This window comes from Bufo bufo, chromosome 7 (assembly GCF_905171765.1).
Source record: "Bufo bufo chromosome 7, aBufBuf1.1, whole genome shotgun sequence".
Classification (NCBI taxonomy): Eukaryota; Metazoa; Chordata; class Amphibia; order Anura; family Bufonidae; genus Bufo; species Bufo bufo.
The window spans coordinates 170,312,679-170,338,812 of NC_053395.1; the positions used below are offsets into that span (position 1 = coordinate 170,312,679).

The 26,134-nt window shown below is 43.9% G+C and overlaps 1 protein-coding gene across 7 annotated transcripts in view; it reads right to left on the reverse strand.

The window, feature by feature from the left end:
* Positions 1 to 2,525: 2,525 nt before the first annotated feature.
* LOC121008996 (UDP-glucuronosyltransferase 1A1-like) overlaps positions 2,526 to 26,134 on the reverse strand; it is a 148,665-nt gene continuing 125,056 nt past the window's right edge. For 6 of the 7 annotated variants that reach the window (XM_040441858.1, XM_040441860.1, XM_040441856.1 and 3 more), the window contains exons 2-5: positions 17,094 to 17,225; positions 11,456 to 11,543; positions 5,642 to 5,861; positions 2,526 to 2,971 (exon numbers count right to left, since the gene is read on the reverse strand). In XM_040441858.1, coding sequence (XP_040297792.1) covers positions 2,674 to 2,971; positions 5,642 to 5,861; positions 11,456 to 11,543; positions 17,094 to 17,225 — 738 coding nt within the window. In that variant the 3' untranslated portion in view covers positions 2,526 to 2,673. Of the gene's footprint in view, positions 2,972 to 5,641; positions 5,862 to 11,455; positions 11,544 to 17,093; positions 17,226 to 24,369; positions 25,265 to 26,134 lie in introns of those variants that run through there. The other variant, XM_040441855.1, reaches the window with a different exon arrangement.

Here is a 26,134-nt window from a genome sequence, read left to right on the forward strand (position 1 = left end):
GGGGGCCAGGCACCCTATCACCGTTTTTACCGACCATAAGAATCTGGCATACTTGGAGTCGGCCAGGCGTATGAATCCGAGACAGGCCAGATGGTCTCTGTTCTTCTCCAGATTCAATTTTGTTGTTACATTCCGACCTGGGATAAAAAATGTGAAGGCTGATGCTCTCTCTCGCTGTTTTCCGGGAGGAGGAAACTCCGAGGACCCGGGTCCCATTTTGGCGGAGGGGGTAGTTGTTTCTGCTCTATATTCCGATTTGGAGGCCGAGGTCCAGGCTGCCCAGACTGAGACACCTGCCCGTTGTCCTTCTGGGAAGTTGTTCGTGCCTCCTGAGCTACGTCACAAACTCTTTAAGGAGCATCATGATACGGTTCTTGCTGGTCACCCCGGGAGTAGAGCCACGGTGGATCTCATTGCTCGGAGATTTTGGTGGCCGGCTCTTCGTAAGTCGGTGGAGGGTTTTGTGGCTGCTTGTGAGACGTGCTCTCGCGCTAAGGTCCCTCGTTCACGGCCTTCAGGTTCCCTTCTCCCGTTACCCATTCCTTCCCGTCCTTGGACACACCTGTCCATGGACTTTATCACGGATCTTCCTCGTTCCTCGGGGAAGTCGGTGATCCTGGTGGTGGTGGACCGTTTTAGCAAGATGGCTCATTTCGTACCTTTCCCTGGTTTACCCAATGCTAAAACGTTGGCGCAAGCTTTTGTCGACCATATTGTTAAATTGCACGGCATTCCCTCTGATATTGTTTCCGATAGAGGCACGCAGTTTGTGTCCAGGTTCTGGAAGGCTTTCTGTTCTCGTCTGGGGGTTCGGCTGTCCTTCTCTTCTGCTTTTCATCCGCAGTCGAATGGTCAGACTGAGCGCCTTAATCAGAATCTGGAGACATATTTGCGCTGTTTTGTTTCAGAGAACCAGGAGGATTGGTGTTCATTTCTCCCTCTTGCTGAGTTTGCTCTGAACAACCGTCGTCAGGAATCTTCTGGTGAGTCACCATTCTTTGGTGCATATGGGTTCCATCCGCAGTTTGGTACATTCTCGGGAGGGGCTCTTTCTGGTTTACCTGAGGAGGAGAGATTTTCCTCGTCTTTGTCTACCATTTGGCAAAAGATTCAGAGTAATCTTAAAAAGATGAGTGAGAGGTATAAGCGTGTGGCTGATAAGAGACGTGTGCCTGGTCCGGACCTGAATGTGGGTGATCTGGTGTGGTTGTCTACTAGAAACATTAAGTTGAAGGTTCCCTCCTGGAAATTGGGTCCCAAGTTTATTGGGCCTTATAAAATCTTGTCAGTCATCAATCCTGTTGCCTTCCGTCTTGATCTTCCACGGGTTTGGAAGATACATAATGTATTTCACAGATCTCTCTTAAAACCATATGTCCAGCCCACGGTACCCTCCTCTTTGCCTCCTCCTCCGATTTTGGTTGATGGCAATCTGGAGTTTGAGGTTTCCAGAATTGTGGACTCTCGCATGGTCCGCGGTTCTCTTCAGTACCTCGTTCATTGGAAGGGTTATGGTCCTGAGGAGAGGATGTGGGTTCCGGTGTCGGACATTAAAGCCACTCGCCTCATCAGGGCATTTCATAGGGCTCATCCTGAGAAGGTGGGTCCTGGGTGTCCGGAGTCCACCCGTAGAGGGGGGGGTACTGTCACTACCAGAGCTTTGGGACGTTCTCACAGCTCTGTTTCTCCACCCCTGTGATGATGTCACTACTAGAGCTGGGAGGCGTTCTCACTACTCTGTTTACTTCTGGTTTCTTTCACCACAGCTGTCCTTCATGTGTTTGATTTCCTTCTCTTTATATCACCCCTCCTCCTATGATAGGATGTGGATTATAGTTCTCACTTCAGTTGTGGCTCTTGCTTTGGTTTCTTCACTTGTAGCTATCAGTCCACTGGACCTGTGTTCTGCTGCAGCTAGCACTCCGGATTTTGCCAGCCTGTCCTTGGATCCGTCTTCTCTGCGGCTACAACACCTTCAGCTAAGTCTGCAGACATTGTTGTATTCCTGTTTGTTTTCTGACTGGATCTGAGGTGGCCACGGTTCCCTCCATATACTGAGTAGGGCACTGGTGGCCGTGCCCCTTCCACTATTGTAGGGGTTACAGTGGTCATTAGTCTTAGGCACGTGGGCATGCCTCGTTCCGCCTTTTGGATCCGGGCATGTGCTTTAGCAGAATAGGGAAAGCGTTGAGGGTCGGACAGGGGTCACCCTTTATCCTCCCTAGTTCTGGGTCCAGTCAGTTGCTCTGTACTGTGAATTACTATCGTTGCTCACATACACCCGTGACACCCAGTGATCAAATATTTATCTATCCTGTGGACAGGGGGCAGGTGATAAAGGCTCATTGTAGGATAAACCATTGAATTGTCTTGCTCAGCTATTGTATAGCAGGCTGCTGCAATGGATCACCACAGGGGAAAGTCTACAAAAACAGTTTAATGTGAATAAAGCCATATTAATATTTTAAAGCTGAAATTTTGTGTACAAATCTGGACAGTCAGAAATGAAAGATTTAAAGAGTTTTATTGAAGGACTGATCTTTAAGGCAAGTTGCACAAGTGTTTTCTCAGGAGCAATTTAGCAATAAAAGTATAAAAAAAATTGTTTGAAATTCACATTATTGGGTAGAAGCCTATTCCACAATAATTCTAGTAGTTTTACATAAGCACACGCTATTCTTTTTTGGATTTGGATTTGGACTTCGGTCTAGACTTTCTGCCACAGCATCGTCTGCAGGTGTAGGTGCAGCATTTGAAGCTGATGAAGAACGTGGTGACCAGAACTGCAAGGAGGAAGGCGAAGACATCTAAGGAGTGGTACTGTATCCAGTTCAGATCATGAGCGGCTGGTCGCAGGTGGGGCGCACCTTTGTGTCTCATGACAAACTCTACCCAGTGAACTGCAAGGTCTAGAGGATGAATTGGTCTGTCCAGATGCAGAGCGGACAATCGCTGAATGTTCTCCTTGTAGCTAGGTTTGAAAAGAATTAGGGGGGAAAAAAGGAACAGGGTTACTAATGTGTCCAGATTTAACTTTGGAGTTTCTGTATTTAAAGGGTTTCTACCACCAGAAATACTGTGATGTAGCTGATTGACATTAGCGATGCGTTAATGTCAGCACTACATAACGGTATGTTTCTGACATTTCTCCCTGCAGCCGTTTTTGTAACATAACCACTTTTATAATATGCTAATGAGCCTCTAGGTGCACAAGTGATGCGTGAAAATCACCGCTCATGTGAACAGCCCCATGGAAATGAATGGGTCGGGATTCAGTGCGGGTGCAATGCGTTCACCTCAAGCATTGCACCCGTGCGGAAATCTCACCTGTGTAAACCCAGCCTAAGAGTCTCACTACATTTTTGGATGGTTTTTTGGCTTGTAAAAAACACTGTGAAAATCATATGTACTTCTCACAAGCATTCTTGGCATTTTTTGGTATATATAAAAAAAAACAAAAAAAAATAAAAACTCTTCTTACAGAGAAGTCTATGGGAAAACTCCAGAAAAATGCCACACCCAGAGTATGCTGTGATTTGATAAAAATGGCAAGAGACAAAAAAAAAGCCAGCCCACTGCAAAAAATGCAGTAAGATGTACAAGATATATGTATGTATAAAATGGACCCCCCCCCCTCCCAACCGTAGGGCGAATACTAATGAGTGCTTCCATTATGGAAGCACTCACTAGTACAATACAGCACTCCTTGTGCTGACTCTACGCACAATTTCCTGGTCGTCTTCTGCTGGTGCCACATGCTGTGCAGTGACCTGCGCACAGTGAGATCATGTAGGCACGCTCTGTGACCACGCTGTGCCACGTCGGGTCACAGCGCAGCAGCAAAAGCATTGGTTCTCCCGAGTGGCACGGCGCCTTCCGAGAGTTTTTTTTTTTTTGGTCTGATCCGAGATCTGATTGAGGGTCTTAGTTGAGGTCTAATATGAAGTTTAATTGGCATTGGGATTCTGATCTGAGGTCTACTGTAATTACAACTGGGGGTCTGATCTGAGGTCTAAACATTGGGGGTCTGAGCTGAGGTCAAATTAACACTAGGGGTCTAAATTTAAAGTCTGGTGAAAAATCTTTTCTTATTTTCCTTTTCTGTGCATCTTATGGGCAGAAAATACTGTAAATTATAAATATCAGATTAGCAGGTCCAACACCCCCACCTATCAGCTGTTTGAGGAGACCACGGCACTCACCACTCTGCCTCCTCACAGCTTACCAAACACGGCGCCATCCATTGTATAGCGGTTGTGCTTGGTATTGCAGCTCAGCCCCATTCACTTCAAGGAGACTGACCTGCACCTACACCATGTAACCAATGAACGTGACATCACTGTCCTAGGAAGCCGCCATGGCACTTTTATATAAGTTTGCCATGCTAGAGATACATCGGAGCTGCCCTGTCAGTCACTGTTTTCACAAGCCTGCTAAGTCACGTTGGGGTATATGGACACACAGCAGATTTCTATGCGTGAAAAATATGTTCACATGGAAGAACAAAAATGTCTGCACTATTTATCATTACTTTTGTGCGTTTTTCTTTTTGTAAATTCTTTCATTTTTCAATAAAACATTATAGAAGGCAATGACATTTTGAGTGGGTCGCAGCCCTGTTGAAAAAGGTCAACATGTTAGACAACTAAAGTATCTAAACCCTATGAAGGGTGCAATCTTAATTATACCCTGAGGTAGGCAGCAGTAATATCTACTGTTGACGTTACAAAGACTAGCCTTAAGGCAAGTGTATGATGAAAAGAAGTGGAAGGAAGAAGGAGGAGGAGGAAGGGAGAAAAAACAAAAAACAAACCCTATGCGGACAGTAATAGTCTATATTCCTGGGAGTTTTGAAACTCAATCCAATGTTGCCACGTTTTGTAGCTTTTGTGCAGTTTTTGGTGTGGCTCCACTGTGGAAGAGCATGAAAATCCGCACCAAATTGTCCATCTGTGGATTTTTGGTTTATTTTACCAACCCCATTGTAGTCTATGCAAAAGAACCCAATACATCAGTTGTGAATCTGCCCAAACAATGGACATGTTGTGGCTTTTAAAGGTTGCGCCGCAAATCAGTTTCTATGTGTACAAAATATGCACTGTGTACATAAGATTTGGAAAGTCTTAGGTTACTTTCACACTAGCGTTAAGGTTTTCCAGTATTGAGTTCCGTCATAGGGGCTCAATCCCGGAAAAAACGCTTCAGTTTTGTCCCCATGCATTCTGAATAGCAAGCAATCTGTTCAGTATGCATCAGGATTCAGGATGTCTTCAGTTCAGCCCCTTTTACGGTAAAATTCCGGAACACTTGCCTGATTGCCTTTGAAATGTATTAATGCCTGATCCGATACCAAGTGTTCCGGAAAAACTGATCCGGTTTCCCGGTCTGCGCATGCGCAGACCTTTTAAATCTGTGAAAAAGTTAAATACCGGATTTGTTTTTCCGGATGACACCGGAGAGACAGATCTGGAATTGCAATGCATTTGTCAGACTGATCCAGAAACAAATGATATCCGTTTGCATACGGATTTCCAGATCCGGCAGGCAGTTCTGGCAACGCTAGTGTGAAACTACCCTAATAGGATCACAAACTACCAGTTAAGGCTTGAATATCATTTGAATTCTAATATTTTGCACTTACCTTGGCTTATTTATCACAGAGTCAAGAGCGTTAATAAGGTCTTCTGGTGTCATGTCCAAAACATTGAGTGTCACTCCAGCTCCTCGAGACTCCATTCTCTTAGCATTATCCATTTGGTCACCAAAGAGGGGTAACATAACCATGGGGACCGCATTGCAGATACCCTCGTAGATTCCATGTGACCCCGCATGGGTAATAAAGGCGCGGGCTTTTGGATGAGCTGGTAAAACATGAAAATAAATGGTCTGAAACGCTCTCATGCTGTCATTTTTTCCTACCCTATACCAAAGCAATTTGTTAAATCAAAGATAAACAACTTTTTTTTGTTTTAGGTTTCTGCGATCTTCAATCACAATGAGGTACAGGGGCATTGTGACATGTTGGACCGGACAGAGGGGGCATAGTTATATTGTTAATCCTGGGATTATAAAAAGGATCTACTTCTTTTCCAGACATAATGCCACTCTTTTCCATGGGTTGTGTCTGGTACTGCGATTCATCCATATTCAAGTCAGTATGTCCTTTTATACTTAGAATTATTATTTCCTTTTTCTAAAATATAAACTCACAATAGAACATAGACCTATGCTGAAGCCAAGACATAAAATGGGGAGTGTTAAGCCTATCATATATAATTGAGGCATCATGCACACGACCATATGTTTTAATGGCCAATAATAGGACTTGTTCTGTAGATACATACGGATACAGAAAGCACACGGATCATCCATAGAACATGTCCTATAAAAATCTTCAAATTTTTCAGAAATTTACAAAAACCTAATTTTTAGGGACCACTACAGCTCTGAAGTCACTTTGCGAGGCTTACATAATAGAAACCACCCAAAAATAACCCCATTCTATAAACTACACCCCTCAAGGTATTCAAAACTGATTTTACAAACTTCATTAACCCTTTAGGTGTTGCACAAGAGTTATTGGCAAATGGGGATGAAATTTGAGAATTTAATTTTGTTGCCTAATTTTCCATTTTAACCCATTTTTTCCACTAACAAAGCAAGGGTTAACAGCCAAACAAGACTGGATCTTTATTGCCCTGACTCTGACGTTTAAAGAAACACCCCATATGTGGCCCTAAACTACTGTACGGCCACACAGCGGGGCGTAGAGTGAAAGGTGCGCCGTTTGGTTTTTGGAAGGCAGATTTTGCTGGACTGGTTTATTTACACCATGTCCCATTTGAAGCCCCCCTGATGCACCCCTAGAGTAGAAACTCCATAAAAGTGACCCCATCTAAGAAACTACACCCCTCAAGGTATTCAAAACTGATTTTACAAACTTTGTTAACCCTTTAGGTGTTGCACAAGATTTAATGGAAAATAGAGATACAATTTCAAAATTTCACATTTTTGGCAGATTTTCTATTTTAATATTTTTTTTCCAGTTACAAAGCAAGGGTTAACAGCCAAACAAAACTCATTATTTATGACCCTGATTCTGTAGTTTACAGAAACACCCCATATGGGGTCGTAAACCTCTGTACGGGCACACGGCAGGGCGCAGAAGGAAAGGAATGCCATACGTTTTTTGGAAGGCAGATTTTGCTGGACTGGTTTTTTGGACACCATGTCCCATTTGAAGCCCCCCTGATGCACCCCTAGAGTAGAAACTCCAAAAAAGTGACCCCATTTTAGAAACTACGGGATAGGGTGGCAGTATTGTTGGTACTAGTTTAGGGTACATATGATTTTTGGTTGCTCTATATTACACTTTTTGTGCGGCAAGGAAACAAGAAATAGCTTTTTTGGCACCGTTTTTATTTTTTGTTATTTACAACATTCATCTGACAGGTTAGATCATGGGGTAATTTTATAGAGCAGGTTATCACGGACACGGCGATACCTAATATGTATACAATTTTTTTTATTTATGTAAGTTTTACACAATGATTTCATTTTTAAAGCAAAAAAAGTTTGTCTCCATAGTCTAAGAGCCATAGTTTTTTCAGTTTTTGGGCGATTATCTTAAGTAGGGTCTCATTTTTTGCGGGATGAGATGACTGTTTGATTGGCACTATTTTGGGGTGCATATGACTTTTTGATCACTTGCTATTACATTTTTTGTGCCGTAAGATGACAAAAATGGCTTTTTTTACACTTTTTTAAAAATTTTTTTACGGTGGTCATCTGAGGGGACCGCGGGGATCAGAAACTACAGAAAGCGCAGCAAACCGCAGGTCTGAATTGACCTGCGGTTTGTTGCGATTGCCGACATGGGGGGGGTCACGGGACCCCCCCCCGCGCATTTAGCCCAGGTGCCTGCTCAATGATTTCAGCAGGCACCTTGTTCCAATCACAGCCGGCCGGGCGGCAGTGATCGGAACAACACATGACGTACTGGTACGTCCAGGGCCGGTACAAGGCAGGGGCCGAAGGAGCGGGTGCCCTGGGCGCTACCATTTGCGGACAGGAGGGGGGCGCAGGTGAAGTGCCAGCAGTGCAGGGCCGATCCTACACGGGGTGCAGTGGGTGCACTGCCCCGCACCCCAGCGCTGCGGCCCTGGTGACAAGTGGGGGCGGCCGCGGCCGGCGGCAGGGCAGAGCAGGAGATGAGCGCCTCCATTGCGGAAGCGCTCATCTCCATAGTCATCTGTATTGCCGTCCTCAGGACGGCAATACAGATGCCTGTCTGTGCTGCGGCAGAGGATGGAGAGGTGTGTCCCCTCCTGTTCCTCTGATAGGCTGCCGGCTTAGTGCTGGCAGCCTATCAGAGGCCGGTGATGGCGCGATGACGTCATCGCGTCGCCTGAGCCGTATAGCGAGGGACACAGACGGAAGAGGCGGCCTGCATCGCATCGCATCGCATTGCTGGAGGTAAGTATAAGTGTATTATTTTTTTTTATTTTTTTATATAGGTACAATACTGGGCTGGCACATGATAAGGGGGGCTACTGGGCTGGCACATAAGGGGGGCTACTGGGCTGGCACATAAGGGGGGACTACTGGGCTGGGCTGGCACATGATAAGGGGGGCTACTGGGCTGGCACATGATAAGGGGGGACTACTGGGCTGGCACATGATAAGGGGGGCTACTGGCACATGATATGGGGGGCTACTGGCACATGATATGGGGGCACTCTGGCTACTGGCACATGATATGGGGGCACTCTGGCTACTGGCACATGATAATGGGGGGGATCTGGCTCCTGGCACATGATATGGGGGGGGGCTCTGGCTACTGGCACATGATAAGGGGGGGGCTCTGGCTACTGGCACATGATAAGGGGGGCTACTGGCACATGATAAGGGGGCTACTGGCACATGATAAGGGGGTCTACTGGCACATGATTAGGGGGGCTACTGGCACATAAGGGGGGCTACTGGCACATGATATGGGGGGCTCTGGCTACTGGCACATGATATGGGGGGCTCTGGCTACTGACACATGATATGGGGGGGCTCTGGCTACTGACATGATATGGGGGGGCTCTGGCTACTGGCACATGATGGTGGGGGGGCTCTTATTACTGGCACATGATTGGGGGCATCTATGGGGGCACATCTTACTGCAGATTATTGGGGGGCACTATAGGGGCATCTACTGAGGCTAAAAAAGAAGATATTTTATATGGGGGCTCTGTATAGGGGCATTTTATACTGGGACACATTATGGTGGGTACTATGGGGAAGGGGGGGGCACTATGGGGGTCATCTACGGGGGCACTGAGAAGGGGTATTTTATATTGGCACATTATGGGAACATTAGCTCAACTGGGGGCATTACAAATGTTTTGCATATTATAAGGAGAATTATTACTACTGGGGGGGCATTATGGTGGGCTTTATTACTCCCCCATGGTATGACCCCCTAGTAGCAGCACCAGCCTCTCCCTGCTCTGCTATCCCTCTGCCCTTTCTCCAAATCCTTATTATGAAATCTTTCTCATTAGGTTAAAGCACAACATCAGCTCCGCCGAGCCCCCGGCCAAAGTGTTGAAGTGGCGTCCGAGATCCCCAAGGGCCAAGTCAAGTAACTGTAAGTTTTTATGGGGGTTCTACAAAAGAGCTATCGTGGGGCAAAGTTCATATTCGTGTTTACACACGTGTTTTAAAATGAATGCTTTCTCCTATTATAAACAAGTAAATAATGACGCAATGCTGTGGGGCTGGTGTGCAACTTTTTCCAGGGCTGGTTTTTATCCCCAGTCCGGCCCTGGCCGAGCGAGCCGCCGGGACTTTTTTTTTTTTGACTTTTTTTTTTAAGCCGAGCAGCTGAGCCGCCGATTCGTGGGGCTGAAGTTGTTGCCATAGAAACATTGTAAAGGGGAGGAGTTAGTAAGATAACCACGCCCATGTGGGGGCGCCAGAAATATTTCTGCACCCAGGCGCCTGTGACCCTAGGATCGGCCCTGCAGCAGTGTACAGCTTCACTGTACCACATTAGCCAAGCGCCACTTGCTGTGCTTGCTGTGCTGAGTGCGCTCCTGCACCCGCCTACACCGTCCACACCAGCCATGTCAGCGCTGCTCCTTCTCTCCCCCTATGAATTTTGTGCCGACTGCGCTCCTGGCTCGGGCTCCCTTTCCTCCTCTGCGTTTCCTCGCCCCCCCCCCCCCCCCCCCCCATGGAGGATGATTCATTTGGTTGATACCACCGGCGTGCGCCGTGTGACGTCACGCGGCTCACGCCGGAGGCGAGGTGTGAGGTGAGAGAGGGAGGACTCGCGCAGCCTACGGGGGGGGGGGGGGGGGCGCAGTTTGCCATCTTCGCCCTGGGCACCAAATGGCCTTGTCCCAGCCCTGGGTACGTCATGGGTCCTTAAGGACTCGGGAAACATGCCGTACCGGTACGTCATGCGTCCCTAAGGGGTTAACAATGAGATCCCTCTGATGCTTTGGAAGCTCTCTGTGGACCATTGCTTTTGCTGTGGGATGCGACTAAGAAAATTTCAGGAAAGACCAACTAGAGCAGCTGAACTTTATTTGGGGTTAATCAGAGGCACTTTAAATGATGGCAGGTGTATGCTGACTCCTATTTAACAGGATTTTGAATGTGATTGCTTAATTCTGAACACAGCTACATCCCCAGTTATAAGAGGGTGTGCACACTTATGCAACCACATTATTTTAGTTTTTGTTTTTTTCTTTTCTCCACCTAAAAGATTTCAGTTAGTTTTGTCAATTGAGTTGTACAGTTTATAGGTCACATTAAAGTTGGAAAAAGTTCTGAAATGATTTATCTTTGTCTCATTTTTTTTACATCCCAGAAACCTGACATTTTAGCAGGGGTGTGTAGACTTTTTATATCCACTGTATAGTCATGTGCATGAGGCCTTAAAGCGTATGCTTGGAAGGGCAGGCTACTAGCCAAGGGAAGTGACATCGAAAAGTCATGAAGCTGGAGGGCAGATGATTGAGGATAGTCAGGCATAACCTGCAAGGTCTAAGCATGTAGACAAGATAAGGTAACTATACACAATTAGATATCGTCTTAATCTAAACTGATGTGCACAGGGTGTCTTGACACTCCCTTGGCAGCAGATGTCAAAAGAACAAAGTGGTGGCGCATGTTGGATTTCAACATGCCCCACTGTTGTGTTCTCATAGGAGTTAGGCTTCCACCAGAGGCCTTATACTCCTGTGCCTTATGAGAATAAAAAGTAAAACAGAAACATTCAAGAATTTCCTTCTCTGTACATGAACCAAAAGCTTATGTAAAACTTATTTATGGATACATGGTAGGAGTAGGCTATGCAAGTGTCTTATGGTTTCTGTTTGATGTCTTCAAAGAAAAAACACTGCATTCTTTCATTTTACTCCTTGTTGCATATGTATCTAACCAGTGTAATACTTACCGAGCAGGTCATTTTGTGGCAGCCATTTCACCAGGTGGGTGTTACTTCCCAGGTTTGAAGGCACTTTCCCTGTGTATCTCCATATAACCTAGAACACAACAATTACAGTTTGCCTTTATGTAGACACTGGAACAACAGGCACTGTCATACAGTATGAAACGTCATGAGGCACCACATTTACCCCTAGAAGAACTCTGTAATATGGCTCTGCAATACTGTATGTTTGATCAGTGATAAGTGGTCCTTGACTGAGATAAACATTGCAATCACTAAAACCTGAAACATAACCTGGAATATATTATGCCCTTCACTCTAGAACTGTGGCTTTAAAAAGGGCTTTTATGATTTTATGGGCTTATTTGATCACAAAAGTGCTACATTTTGCATCTTTATACCACTCCAGTTTTAAAAAGTGAGTGGAAAAGTGGCCATGGCTAGCTATTTTCATTAATTAAAAAAAAAAGTTGTACAAAAGGAGCAATCTCATTCCAAGTAAGAGGCTGGTGTAAAGGAACAGCAGTAGCATTTTTTGATGAAAGTATTAGATTTAAAGCTGCTCGAAACTTAACCGGATTTTCTGAGACTTTTATACTTATGAGCTGTCCTCTGGATAGGTCATCAGTATCTGATCTGTGGGGGTCCAACACTTGGGACCTCCATCTATCAGCTGTTTGAAAAGAGACTGGCAGTAGCACCTTGCCCTTCTCAGGTTAGTCTAGCCCATGTGACGTCACATACATCAGTCACGTGGCCTAGGTGCAGCTCAGCCCCATAAAAGTGAATGTGGCTTAGAAAATCTGGCGTGTCACTTTATGTGGTAATAACTTTGAAACACTTCTATTTATCCAAGCCATTCTGAGACTGTTTTCTCATGACACATTATACTTCATGACGGTCATAAATTTGAGTCAATATATTTCCCCTTTTACGATTTGAAAAATTTCTCTGCTTTTAAAACAGAAAGTGATACCTCGTAAAATATTTATTACTTAACATTCCCCATATGTCTACTTTATATTGGCATCATTTTATAAATAATCATTTTATTTTCTTAGGACGTTAGAAGGCTTAGAATTTTAGAAGCAATTCAAAAATTTCAAAAACCCATTTTTTAAGGACTAGTTAAGTTCTGAAGTCACTTTGTGGGGCTTACATAGTAGAAATCCCCCCCATAAATGACCCCATTGTACAAACATCTGCCGGGACGGTTCACGAACGTGATCATATGTTCGCGGCGGGTCCCATTCATTTTAATTGCAGGCGAACCTGAAAAACTTTCAGCTCATATTTGCAACCAAGAAATAATTACTAGAAGTGCACAAATAGTCCCACAACATGGACAGTGACATACCAGATGTATTATTTGAATTTGCGATCTCCATAAAAAAAAAAAATCAATGCGAAATATCAGCAATATGCACTATACAGTACCCAAATGCACTATAAAGAAAGTATATTGGTATATAACACCCCGCTCCAATCTGTTTTTTTGGGGGACGACTGGTATATCACACCAGTAGAAATTATTTGTTCCAATAACGCTTGTTCCTCTATATACCTGCAGTATCGCAGCAGAACCGCACACAACTGCCGCACAATACAAATGCACTATAATATACTTTCTAACATAGAAAGTCTATTATAACATTGTACAAGGAAGGCAATCCATTAGAATATACATGAAGATAAAACATAACCTTTAATAATTTTACTATGAGGGTCCATTCACTCGTCCATAAGTATTTTGCGGATCCGCAAAACACGGACACCGGCAATGTGCATTCCGCAATTTGTGGACCGCACATCACCGGCTCTATAATATAAAATGCCTAATCTTGTCTGCAATTGCGGACAAGAATAGGACATGTTCTATTTTTTTGCGGAAACGGAAGCACTGATGCGGAAGTGCGGATCCGCAAATGCGGATGGAGACAGCACATTCCGGCCCCATTGAAAATGAATGGGTCTGCACCAGTTCTGCAAAATTGCGGAACGGATGCGGACCCATTTTGTGGACGTGTGAATGGAAAAGATATTCCTCAAAATGAAAATAAATTAAATTATTAAAGTTAAGCAAAAAGCATACATGTGGTAGGCAATAACAAGTGCTCGGCAGCACTAAATCAGGTGCTTGGCGGCACCAAATCAGAAACCATATGTCCTACCACAATCTGGGGGGTTCCAGTGCACATCCATGAATCCAGGAGGGAAAGCAAAAAAACATCCATCCCTGGGCTAGATGATGATGTGGTATTGAAGGACAGGGTGGGCAAAGAACTGTCCCTGATATTGCTCTACAGGGGGATGCTATTCTGGCCCAGATAGCCTAACCACAGACCACCCACCCTGATGAGAGCGACCCCGTCCGGAACCTTGCCCTATATAAAAATGGCCCTAGTAAGCCCCTAGCCCCTAGGCCCCTGACTTCCAGGTGATCACTATATAGATCTATGTGTTTTTGACTCATTATAAAAGTATATTATAAGTATATCGCGCCCCTCTGTGTATCACACCTATCGATAGCAAACCTATACTAGTGCTTAAAATGATTTTGTGGCCCTATTAGCTAGCGTTTGGTGTCCCTAACAGTCTGTCCCTGCTCCACACAGCAACCTCTCCCTACACTGGCAAAAGACTGAATGTAAAATGGCGGCCAGATCAGGTCTATTTATAAAGTAGGGGGTATGTCCATGTGCTAAAATGTCTCAATTGGCTGTCCTGTACCACCTGATGGATGTGTCATGGGTCAAAGTTCTTCACAATGTAAAAGAATATGACGGGCGCAAATTTTTCCATATGTTCGCATGTTTGGCGAACACACAAAGTTCGCAGCGAAACGACCGGCGGGTGTTCCACAAGAATTAAAGGAAAATGGAGATTACATTTCTAAATTTCACTTGTTTTGGCAGATTTTCCATTTTAATCTATTTTTTTCTTTAACACATCAAGGATTAACAGCCAAACAAAACTCAATATTTATTACCCGGATTCTGTAGTTTACAGAAACACCCCATATGTGGTTGTAAACTGATGTATGGGCATACGTTAGGGCGCAGAAGAAAAGGAGCGCTGTATGGATTTTGGAAAGCAGATTTTGCTGGACTGGTTTTTAGACACCATGTCCCATTTGATGCACCCCTACAGTAGAAACTCCCAAAAGTGACCCCATTTTGGAAACTACGGGATAAGGTGACAGTTTTATGGGTACTATTTTGGAGTACATATGATTTTTAGTCTCTCTATATTAAGTTTTTGGTGAGGAAAGGTAACCAAAAAATGGCTGTTTTGGCACAGTTTTTTTTTTTCTTTTTTTATAACATTTATCTGACAGGTTAGATCATGTGCTATTTTTATAGAGCAGGCTGTTACAGACGCGATTATATCAAATATGTCTACTTTCTTTGTTTCAGTTTTACATAATAAAGCATTTTTGAAAAACAAATTATGTTTTTGTGTCTCCATTTACTGAATGCCATATTTTTTTTATTTTTCCGCGGATCATCTTATGCGGGCGATCGTGTTTTGCAGGAAGAGTTGATGTTTTTATTGGTACCATTTTTGGGTACATATGATTATTTTGATCATTCAATATTACACTTTATGGGGCAAGGTGACCAAAAAATTGGTTGTTTTGGCATAGTTTTTATTTATTTTAACAGTGTTGACCTGAGGGGTTAGGTCATGTGATATTTTTTATAGAGCAGGTCGCTACGGACGCGGGAATACCTAATATGTATACTTTTTCTTATTTATTTAAGTTTTACACAATAATAAAACAATGTTTTAGTGTCTCCAATGTCTGAGATCCATAGCTTTTTTTTTTTTTTTGGCTGATTGTCTTAGGTAGGGTCTCCTTTTTTGCGGAATGAGGTAATGGTTTGATTGGTACTATTTTGGGGGGCATATGCCTTTTTGATCACTTGGTGTTGCACTATGTGATGTTAGGTGACAAAAAATAGCTTTTTTGGCACTGTTCATTTTTTATTGTGTTCATCTGAGGGGTTAGGTCATGTGATATTTTTGACACAAAAAGAAAAAAAAAAGTTTATTAAACACTTTTTTTTTTTTTTTTTTTTAAACCTTATTTCTGTCCCACTCTGGGATTTCAACTTCCACTCCTACGGCTTGCTTCTATCTGTTTATGCTAATATGACGCCATCTATGCAACTGTTTATGTTCACATGTAATGTGCCTGTTTCACAAGCAGGTGGCAGCAAACATGGCAGAGCTACAGGTAGATTGAATGGAACATTCCATTCTAATCCCTCTCTGTGGAGAAGTGGGCAAGTCTGACTTCCTGCAGGACGGGTGGGGACCAGTCCTAGCATACCCCAAGCTAGGTGAAGATGTGCAGGGCCACGTCTCTTTGGGACGTGCCCAAGCCAAGCCAGCCAGAGCACCCTAAGCTCAGCTGGACATGGAGGCCAAAGCTTGAAGCCCCAGAAGCTAGGAAGAAAGTTCCCTGGTATAACTTAAGAGACAGACTACAGAGAGAAGTTGCAGCATACAGCAAAAGCTGAGTGATTACAGTCAGCCTGTCCGTACAGCAGAGCCAGAGAGCAACAGATGTAGAAGAGTTGGGTTTGCCTGCCAGAGTTTTAATGCCAAAGCCTGCTGGAACCAAGACAAAGTTTGAAAATTGTTTCTGATGAACGTTTACCAAAGTAAAGCTGCTATTCAACTTCATCACAAGGTCTGGACGCAATACTTTTTTTCAAACTCCTCAACTATACCCCCCTATTTGCTGCTTCGGAGCCAACGCCTCCAGGTAGGAGCACCGTGACACAAACATTAAGGGACAGTGTAGGCCACCCTATACCACTTGGCCATTCCTACCTTGGTACCAACCACACTATAGGGCCCTAGGGGGCGGCCCGTTGCATAATGCATTGTCTGTTAATTACACTGAGTAATACACTAACAGGTTGCCTGGGAGACCCAGCCTGGGGCTGGATCTCCTCGGCCCCCGTAGAAGGCAGGTCCCCATAACGTGCAAGGCATTGGGCAGCCTCTGCATGGCATCAGGCTGCCTTGTCGCCCATTGGGTCCCTGCCACAGCAACGCGGGGACCCAATAGGCTCCCTCACCCGCCGCATACCCCCTTTTATGCCGCGGTCAGTGCTGGTCGCAGCATAGAAGGGGTTAATCCTCCGGCATTGCCTTTACAGCGATGCCGGCGGATACAGCAGGGGTCTGGCTATCAGGGACTGCTGGGCCCCTGCAGTGATCGAGCACGCACCGCTCCGGTGCCCGCCCGATCACCATGACGTAATAGTACGTCCAAATGCGGGAAGTCACTTGCCGCCATGATGTACTATTATGTTGTGTCGGGAAGGGGTTAAAGAAGATCTGTAATCTCTCCTGACATGTCTGTTTTAGCAACAACTTGCATTTCCCATGTAATAATTCTGGAGCATCTATTCTAATGGGGGGTAGCATCGATTGGCTAGTGTCAGACTATTAAGCAATGTTCACCATTTGATAAATCTGACGCAAATCACATATTCAAAACTGATATTCCCCTCATGTTAATTTCCCACTTTGTCTTCTTCCTAAAAGTCTTTGTAAATCTAGTTTTGTTGTTACTTCACAGCTGATAAGGAAATCATGTAATTTTTGCTTCAAGCAAGTTGCCTACCGTTTGAGGAATGGATCTGAATGCTTCTGCCATATCCATTGCTTTGTCCATAGGAATCTCAGACACCATCGATCCCAGGGAGAAAACCACAAAGCCATGTTCACCAGAGCTGTTCACTAGCTTCTCAAAGTCCTGAAAAACAGAAAAAAAGGCAAGGTTTACACAGCGTAATTCATGCTACATAATGAAAGCACTGCAAAACTTTTTGGTCAGAAAAATCAAACAGTAGTAGAACTAATCGATGATGTAATTATCGTCAATTGGTGCTTATCCTGCCCAAACATTGGGCAATCAAATATGGCTCTAAGAATAGATAACTGCATGGTCAATGAATGCCTGACCAGTATATTTAGTGATGCTCCTACTCAGAACTCATGTACACAATCTTAGTTGTTTTTGTAGTCTGCAAATCACGGATACCAGCTGTGTGCCATCTACATTTTGTGGAACAGAACGTCTGGCCCATAATAGAACAGTCCTATTCTATTCCGTAATATGGACAAGAATAGGGCATGTTCTATTTTTTGCAGGTTCTGTGGAACGTACATATAGCTGTGAACAGCACATGGTGTGCTGTCTGCATATTTTGTGGTCCCAATGAAGTGAATGGGTCCACATCCGACCCGCACAAAATGCAAATACAGATTTGTGTATTATGAAGGGCTGGCGTCCATTGCTTTCCTATGCCCATCCCTACACATCATCCTCCTACACTTAAGACTATACTCTTTGTTTTATTGGGGTTCTAGGCCATACCATAAACCTCCAGCCTTCACACTCAGGGACTGCAAGAATAAAGATGTCACAGTGGCTGTGAATAATAATGTAACTTTACTTAAAGTGTACCTGAGTTAAAAAAAAAAGTTTGCATAATAGCTTTGCTTCTTTGTACAAAGGGCTAATGTATTTTTCAGCCTAATTATTCCGTTTCAGTTGCACAGTTAGATGCACTTCTCTCACAACCAGGTGGTACTGCTGTAACATCTTTTCCCTTACTTCCCACTATGTTTGTTTCCAGTACCAGAGCTCACAGAACAGATGATTGGGAAATCAGTGTTACAGAAACACAGGAGGCTCATATAATCTTCAAAAGCTGTGTAGAACCGATTCTTTTATCAGGCTTCAGATCTCAGCTAGCACTGACACGCCCCCATTTCCTGTGAGCAATCTTTCTTGTCTGAAAACAGGCAGTAGACTGCAAATTAAGTGGAAATGAGACCCCTAGTGGCCATAACGTTACAGCTTTTTTCAGGTAAATGCAGGCCTATGATGTTTTAATATATGCAAACGAGCCTCTAGGAGCAAAGGAGGAGTTGCCATTACACCAAGAGGCTCAGCCCTCTATGTAACTGTCACATCCTCTCTACTTTGACAGTACCAGGCAGTGAAAACATCATCACACCAGGCCCTGTCAATCAAAGTGCAGGGGGCGTGGCAGCTGTAGAGAGATGATCCTCTGTGCAACAGCAACGCCCCTGTTGCTCCTAGAGGCTCATTTGCATATAATAAAACATCACATGGGACCAACACAGATGCCTTCAGCTGCCAAGCATACAGACAACAGGTCAGCCAGTTTCAGAAGTAGAAATCTTCTGACAGATGCCCTTTAAGGGGCCATAACTATTGTGTTGTGTGGGGCACTAAGGGGGAATAACTACTAATTTGTAGAAATAAGGTGGAATAACTACCATGTGGGGGCACAAAGGAGGCATCACTATTGTGAAGAGGGCACTATAGGAGGATAACTACTCTGTGGGGGCACAAGGGAGACTGAGCACAGAGCATGCCTAGAAGTCAGAGGTCCCCTCCTGTTTATTGTGTTAATGGCCCATGGTGGCTGCTGTAAAGCATCCCTAAATGTTGTATAATCATAAGCATCATGTTCAGGAAATACGGTGGGATAAAAAAAAAAATCTACAATTTAGAAAATGAAATCCAAGTACAAAGAACCATAGGTGTTGCTATCTGGTTTTAACTGGCAGAAGAAAAAAAATCTGTAACGCATTCTCTCTAGTTCTCTGCTTTACTATGCATCACAATTAGAGATGAGCGAATTTCATGTTAGGAAATTCGTTCACGCTTCGTTTGGTGGTAAAAGCAGAATTGCGTTATAGATTTTGTTACCATGGACAATAACGCAATTCTATGGCGGAATGCATAACGAAATGCCTTTTAGAGGCATTCCGTTATTCATTCCGTCATAATAGAAGTCTATGGGCTGCAAAACTGATCCGTCCCGTTCCCGTTATGCAGGAGAGGACTTCCCTGCATAACGGAAACAGGGCGGATCCGTTTTGCAGCCCAAAGACTTCTATTATGATTGAATGAATAACGGAATGTCTCTAAAGGCATACCGTTATGCATTCCGCCATAGAATTGCGTTATGGTCCGTGGTAACGGAATCTATAATGCAATTCTGCTTTTACCACCAAACGAAGCGTGACTGAATTTCGCTCATCTCTAATAACAACCAGTCGCCAGAATGTGACTACACAGACTTTTTATGCATCCTTGGAAAGAAGGTAAAGATTAGTCTTATCATCAATAGTGTTTCTACTGTGAGAGACAGGGGGTGGGTGTTTGCCATGAGCTTCTGCTCACCTTCAATTCCTGGTTTATATTTAAAGATAGATATGGGGAGAAGTTTAGCATCTTCCCCATCACAGCCTGCTATTGGCTACTCTACCCTTGTCGCCAGATGTTTTGATCCAAACTACGGGGAGATGCAGCAGTAGCCATTCAGGGATCCGGAGTGACACATGTGCCGGGAAGGAGGTAAGTATAATATATAAGAGGGTCTGGGCATTGGGGGGGGGGGGGGGACATTATAGGGGTTGGGTAACCCCTTTAAGATAGGTCATAAACATCAGATTGGCAGGGGTCTGACCACCGGCACATCACACTGTGGAGCGGCCATGCCTGGTTCCTTCATTCATTTATATGGGACTGAGCTGCAGTAACCAGCCCTGTAGTTTAGCATGGCTATCTTAGAAATACTGCACAACATCTTTGTATTTCTGTTCAATGTTTTTCAGCATGTGCAATTCCACTTCACACTGGGCACTTATACTGTCTACTATCTATTTGTTTTGTTCTAAAGCAATAAAAACCTGGAGAGACAGAAAACAACATTTTTAACCATTAACCAAACAATTAGTGTGTGTTTATTCAGGAAGGAACAAAAATACCATAGGCCTAACTAACTGGGACAAAGTCCTCAAAAACAAAAATACACCCACAAAATGGGATATTTTTAAAAGCATCCTAAAATCTAATTTTGAGAGGTACATACCTTATGGGAATAAAAGGTTAAAGGGTTTCTACCACCACATTTTGACCTAATTAGCTGTCAGACACTAGCGATCTGCTAGTGTCTGCTGTACCTAACCATGCTATTGTAATTCCTTTCTCTGCAGCGGTTACCCTAAAAAACATAGTTTTATTGGTATGCAAATGAGCCTCTAGGTGCTATGGGGCGTCTTTTCAGCACCTAGAGGTTCCGTCCACTCACCATTTCTGCCGCCCAGCACGCTCCAGCCCGCCCCTCTACTCTAGATTGACAGCCTACTTCTCTCCATCTTGGCCGAATTCTCGCGCCTGCGCCGTGTGCTTCTGTATTCGGCACAGGCGCAGTGACTGTCTCCCTGCGCCGACATCTTCACTGCACCTGCACCGATTACGGCGCAGGGAGCAGTCCAACAGTCACTGCGCCTGCGCCGAATACAGAAGCACACGGCGCAGGCGCGAGTAGGCTGTCAATCTAGAGCAGAGGGCGCTGGGCGGCAGAAATGGTGAGTGGACGGAGCCTCTAGGTGCTGAAAAGACGCCCCCATAGCACCTAGAGGCTCATTTGCATACCAATAAAACTACGTTTTTTAGGGTAACCGCTGCAGAGAAAGGAATTACAATAGCATGGTTAGGTACAGCAGACACTAGCAGATCGCTAGTGTCTGACAGCTAATTAGGTCAAAATGTGGTGGTAGAAACCCTTTAAGGAACAAGAAAAAAAAACTATGTGGACAAATAGAACTGTAAAGAAAGCAATAAATGACAAAAAGAAAGCATTTAAATCACAAAAACAGGAGAGTAGCGAGGAAGCACTGAAAAACTATAAAAAATACAATATGTAAAAAAACAAATAAAAGCAGCAAAACTAGAGACCGAGAGATTAATTGCCAAAGAGAGCAAAACTAACCCTAAAACGTTCTTCAATTATATAAATGGTGAAAGGTATAAATCTGAAGGTGTCGCTCCTCTACAGAGTAATGTTGCAGAGAGCGATGAGGAGAAAGCAAAGCTATTAAATTTTTTTTTTCTCCAATGTATTCACTGATGAAAATAAACTGTCAGATGAAATGCAGAATGTAAAAGTAAATTTCCCATTAAAAGTGTCCTGTCTGACCCAGGAAGAAGTACAACAGCGACTTAAAAAGATTAAAATAGACAAATCGCCAGGACCAGGTGGCATACACCCCCGTATCCTAAGAGAATTTAGTAATGTCATAGCTAGACCCTTATTTCTGATACTTAAGGACTCTATACTGACAGGGAGTGTCCCACAGGATTGGCGCATAGCAAATGTGGTGCCAATATTCAAAAAGGGTCCAAAAACAGAGCCCGGAAACTATAGGCCCGTAAGTTTAACATCTGTCGTGGGTAAACTGAAGGTTTTCTAAGAGATGCAATCTTAAAGCATCTCAACGGAAATAAGCAAATAACGCCATATCAGCATGGCTTCGTGAGGGATCGGTCATGCCAAACTAATTTAATCAGTTTCTATGAGGAGATAAATTCCATAGTATATAAAATGAGAATGCTCGGACTAGGAGAAAATGTCTGTATGTGGGTAAGTAACTGGATCAGTGACAGAAAACAGAGGGTGGTTATTAACGGTACACACTCAGATTGGGTCACCGTCACTAGTGGAGTACCTCTGGGGTCAGTATTGGGCCCTATTCTCTTCAATATATTTATTAATGATCTTGTAGAAGGCTTGCATAGTATAATATACATTTTTGCAGATGAGACTAAACTGTGTAAAGTAATTAACACTGAAGAGGACAGTATACTACTACAGAGGGATCTGGATAGATTGGAGGCTTGGGCAGATAAGTGGCAGATGAGGTTTAACACTGACAAATGTAAGGTTATGCACATGAAAAGGAATAATGCAAGTCACCCTTACATACTAAATGATAAAACACTGGGTAACACTGACATGGAAAAGGATCTAGGAATTTTAGTGAACAGCAAACTAAGCTTCAAAAACCAGTGTCAGGCAGCTGCTGCCAAGGCCAATAAGATAATGGGTTGCTTCAAAAGGGACATAGATGCCCGTGATGAGAACATATTCCTACTACTTTACAAATCACTAGTCAGACCACACATGGAGTACTGTGTACAGTTCTGGGCTCCTGTGAACAAGGCAGTGCTGGAGAGGGTCCAGAGGAGGGCAACTAAAGTAATAACTGGAATGGGGGGACTACAGTACCCTGAAAGATTATCAACATTAGGGTTATTCACGTTAGAAAAAAGACGGCTGAGGGGAGATTTAATTACTATATATAAATATATCAGGGGTCAGTACAGAGATCTATCCCATCATCTATTTATCCCCAGGACCGTGACGAGGGGACATCCTCTGTGTCTGGAGGAAAGAAGGTTTGTACACAAACATAGAAGAGGATTCTTTATGGTAAGAGCAGTGAGACTATGGAACTCTCTGCCTGAGGAGGTGGTGATGGTGAGTACAATAAAGGAATTCAAGAGGGGCCTGGATGTATTTCTGGAGTGTAATAATATTACAGGCTATAGCTACTAGAGAGGGGTCATTGATCCAGGGAGTTATTCTGATTGCCTGATTGGAGTCGGGAAGGAATTTTTTATTCCCCTAAAGTGGGGAAAATTGGCTTCTACCTCACAGGGTTTTTTTTTTGCCTTCCTCTGGATCAACTTGCAGGATAACAGGCCGAACTGGATGGACAAATGTCTTTTTTTCGGCCTTATAAACTATGTTACTATGTAATTGGCAGAAGACACATTGCAGCCTATTGTTAACCATAGACATCCCTATAACCATTCACATAAAATAGGGTAACGAATATGAAGAACTGCTTGACACCTTATTTTAGGTTAAACAATGGGATTGGAAATGTTGAAATTATACCTGGCAGATCCTCGTTTCTCACAAACAAGGAACATCTTTGTAAGGCCTCCTGCACACGAATGCATTCTGTTCCATGCATTGGGGACTGCAATTTGCGGTCCCCAATGCACGGGCAACCTCCGTGCGGCCACCGGGACGGATCCAGAGCCTTTCAACTTGAAGGGGTCAGCCTCCGTCCGTTCCTCAAAAAGATAGAGTTCTATATTTTTCCGGAACGGAAGCACTCCGTAGTGTTCGGTTCCATGCTTCCGTTCCGCGTCTCTGGATTTGTGGACCCATTCAAGTCAATGGGTCTGCATCCAAGATGCAGAATGCACACTGAACGGTGCCCGTGTATTGCAGATCCGCATATGCGGTCTGAAATACGGCAACGGGACACCTACGGTCGTGTACAGGAGGCCTAAGAACAAAGGTCGATCAGAAAATTACCAAAGTTGTGCCCTACAACCTTAAAATGTAACACTAGGTACAACCATTGTATTCACTAACTTCAGTCCTCTGGAGCACACAAAAATAACTAGCACCTCTCTTGTATCTGAATACGGGAAGCCATGCGCAACATGCAAATAATCTCAATATGTAAGTTCCTTCAATTAATACAAAAAAAAGTATTAAGCTTTTGCTGCCTGAGAGGTAAAGAGAAATTTTACCACCCCCTTCTTAAATTGGAGATGGGAAATTGCAGGAGTGGACTATACACTGTGGAGGTCATTTATTATGTTTAAATACGCCTGTAGCAATCTGTGATTTTTTTTCCCCCACTCACACCAGGTCTAAAAAAGTGGGCGGGGAAGGGAGCGGGTCAGCAGGTCTGTCTCGTTCATTATTTTCTATGCCTGTTTTAGGAAATGGTCTAATTGTAAGCCAGCTAGAAAGCTGGCTTACATTTAGACTGGTGCTGGATGCGCTGAAGTTATGTAGAAGCCAGTACCTGTTCATAACTTCATGATATAGGGGTTATTAAGACTGGCGTCAAACGCTGGTCTTAATAAATGATGCCCTATATTTGCTAAAATGTTGTCACTGGCAGACAGACATGAGCCTCCATACTCAACAACTGTTTGGCTAGGAAAAATAGACAAAAGCTTAATTTTTTCATTTTGAACTCACGTGTGTCAGAGTTTTCCTATTGATACAGTTGATGCCTCCGATGAGAACCATATTGGGCATTACTGGTCTAATGAATTCAAACACAAAATCATACTTCACGATCCATATAGATGTTCGCCTGTAGAGGTCTAACATGGAAACCTCTTTCTGCAGGAATTCTGAAGCCAAGTCCCCAAAGTCATTATAAAGAAACTTACAAAGAAAACCATCTGATACCCAAAGAAGCGCATTCCATATCCTTTGAGAGAAGCTCATGTGATCAGTGTACATAGTGAAGAATCTAGGCACATAAGAAGCAGGATTTGGGCATTGTGTGGCCTGATGGTCAATGCCACATGGAAGACTCTTCAAAAAGGCCAGAGAGGGAATTCCTAGATATTCAACTATAATATGTCCACATGGAAAAATAGGAGATAGCAAGGCAGCATCAAACAATTGTCCTCTCAAGTAACCAATGACTTCTTTATTCTGAAGCAAATGTCGGCATGTTGTATGCAGAAGGCTTCTGATATTAGTCAATCTTTCAAAGCTTTTCATTATCCTTTTGAAACTGGGAATTTCAGCAAAAAAATCATCAGCAGATCTTGCGTTACGTTCCCTAAGTTGGTCCGTTGTATATTGTACCGGGTAGGTCTTCAAGATGTAATTGGTTGAAGATTTTATATGCAGGTTGCTTTCTGGAACCAGCACCACAATCCGATGGCCTTGTTGTCCTAGTGTCTCTAGTAATGTCACCATACTGATATAGTGGCTTCCATCCATAGGTATTACCAGCAGATTCCCAGCATCAGAACAGGGGAAGGATCCCAGACAAAAAATAAGAAGAAATAGAGACAGCGATCCAGTCTTGTGTAGCTCCATGTGGAGAGTGTCAGACATAACTTAATCTATCATCGGTTGCTGTGTGCTGACCTTCAGTTCATTGTGAAGCCATTAGTTATTTAGTAGTCTGAGGGGTGTGGTGAATGAGGCTTGTAATGTGAATCAGTAACGGTTTGTAGTTAAAGGGAATATGTCACCTAAAATGTTCTATTACACCCTCAGTGGTGACTGCTGAGCTTCTGTGGTTGTGTGTTATTCATGGACACATCACCCGTGAGGACAGTGATTGGCTGCAGCGGTCTGGCGACCATGGACAGAATCACTTCTAATCCAGTGGAGATTGGAAACAGTAGGGAAGGGATTTGTGGAGCTGGAACGGTGGGATTTTCAAAAGATTCTTGATATATTTTTTTTTTACATCATTTCCTGCCTGTCATTCATTTTTAATTTAGGTTGGACAACCCCTTGTCTTTGGAGAGGGTTAGAAGAGTGGAGCCCACACAGAGATAGGGTAGTGGACAGATTTGTACCTGTTCTGTGTCTTTGGACCGCACCTGGTTTTGGCTCACAATGACTGAATTAAAACACTGACTGTGTGACAGTGGTCTTAGTGTCAATATGTAGTGGCCCCACTAGATAAGCGTGGGCACTACACAAGGGTCAATTGGTGCGTGCGCTACTTCTCCTCACTAGGGACAGGGATGGTATCTTTAATTGTGCATTTTAGGTAATTTGTAAAGTATTGTTTTTGTATTGTGCAATGTTTTTCCCTGTAATATGCATTATCAGGCCTAGTCTCTGTAGTTAGTCATCCCAGACGCTAGAGGGAGCTAGAGTACCTCTGGTATAAGTATTCAGGCCCCAGACAGGGAAGTGGGTTGAAGGTCAGGAGTCTACAGAGACAAGCTAGAAGGCTCAAGCCAGAGCTTTCTCCTGACATGCA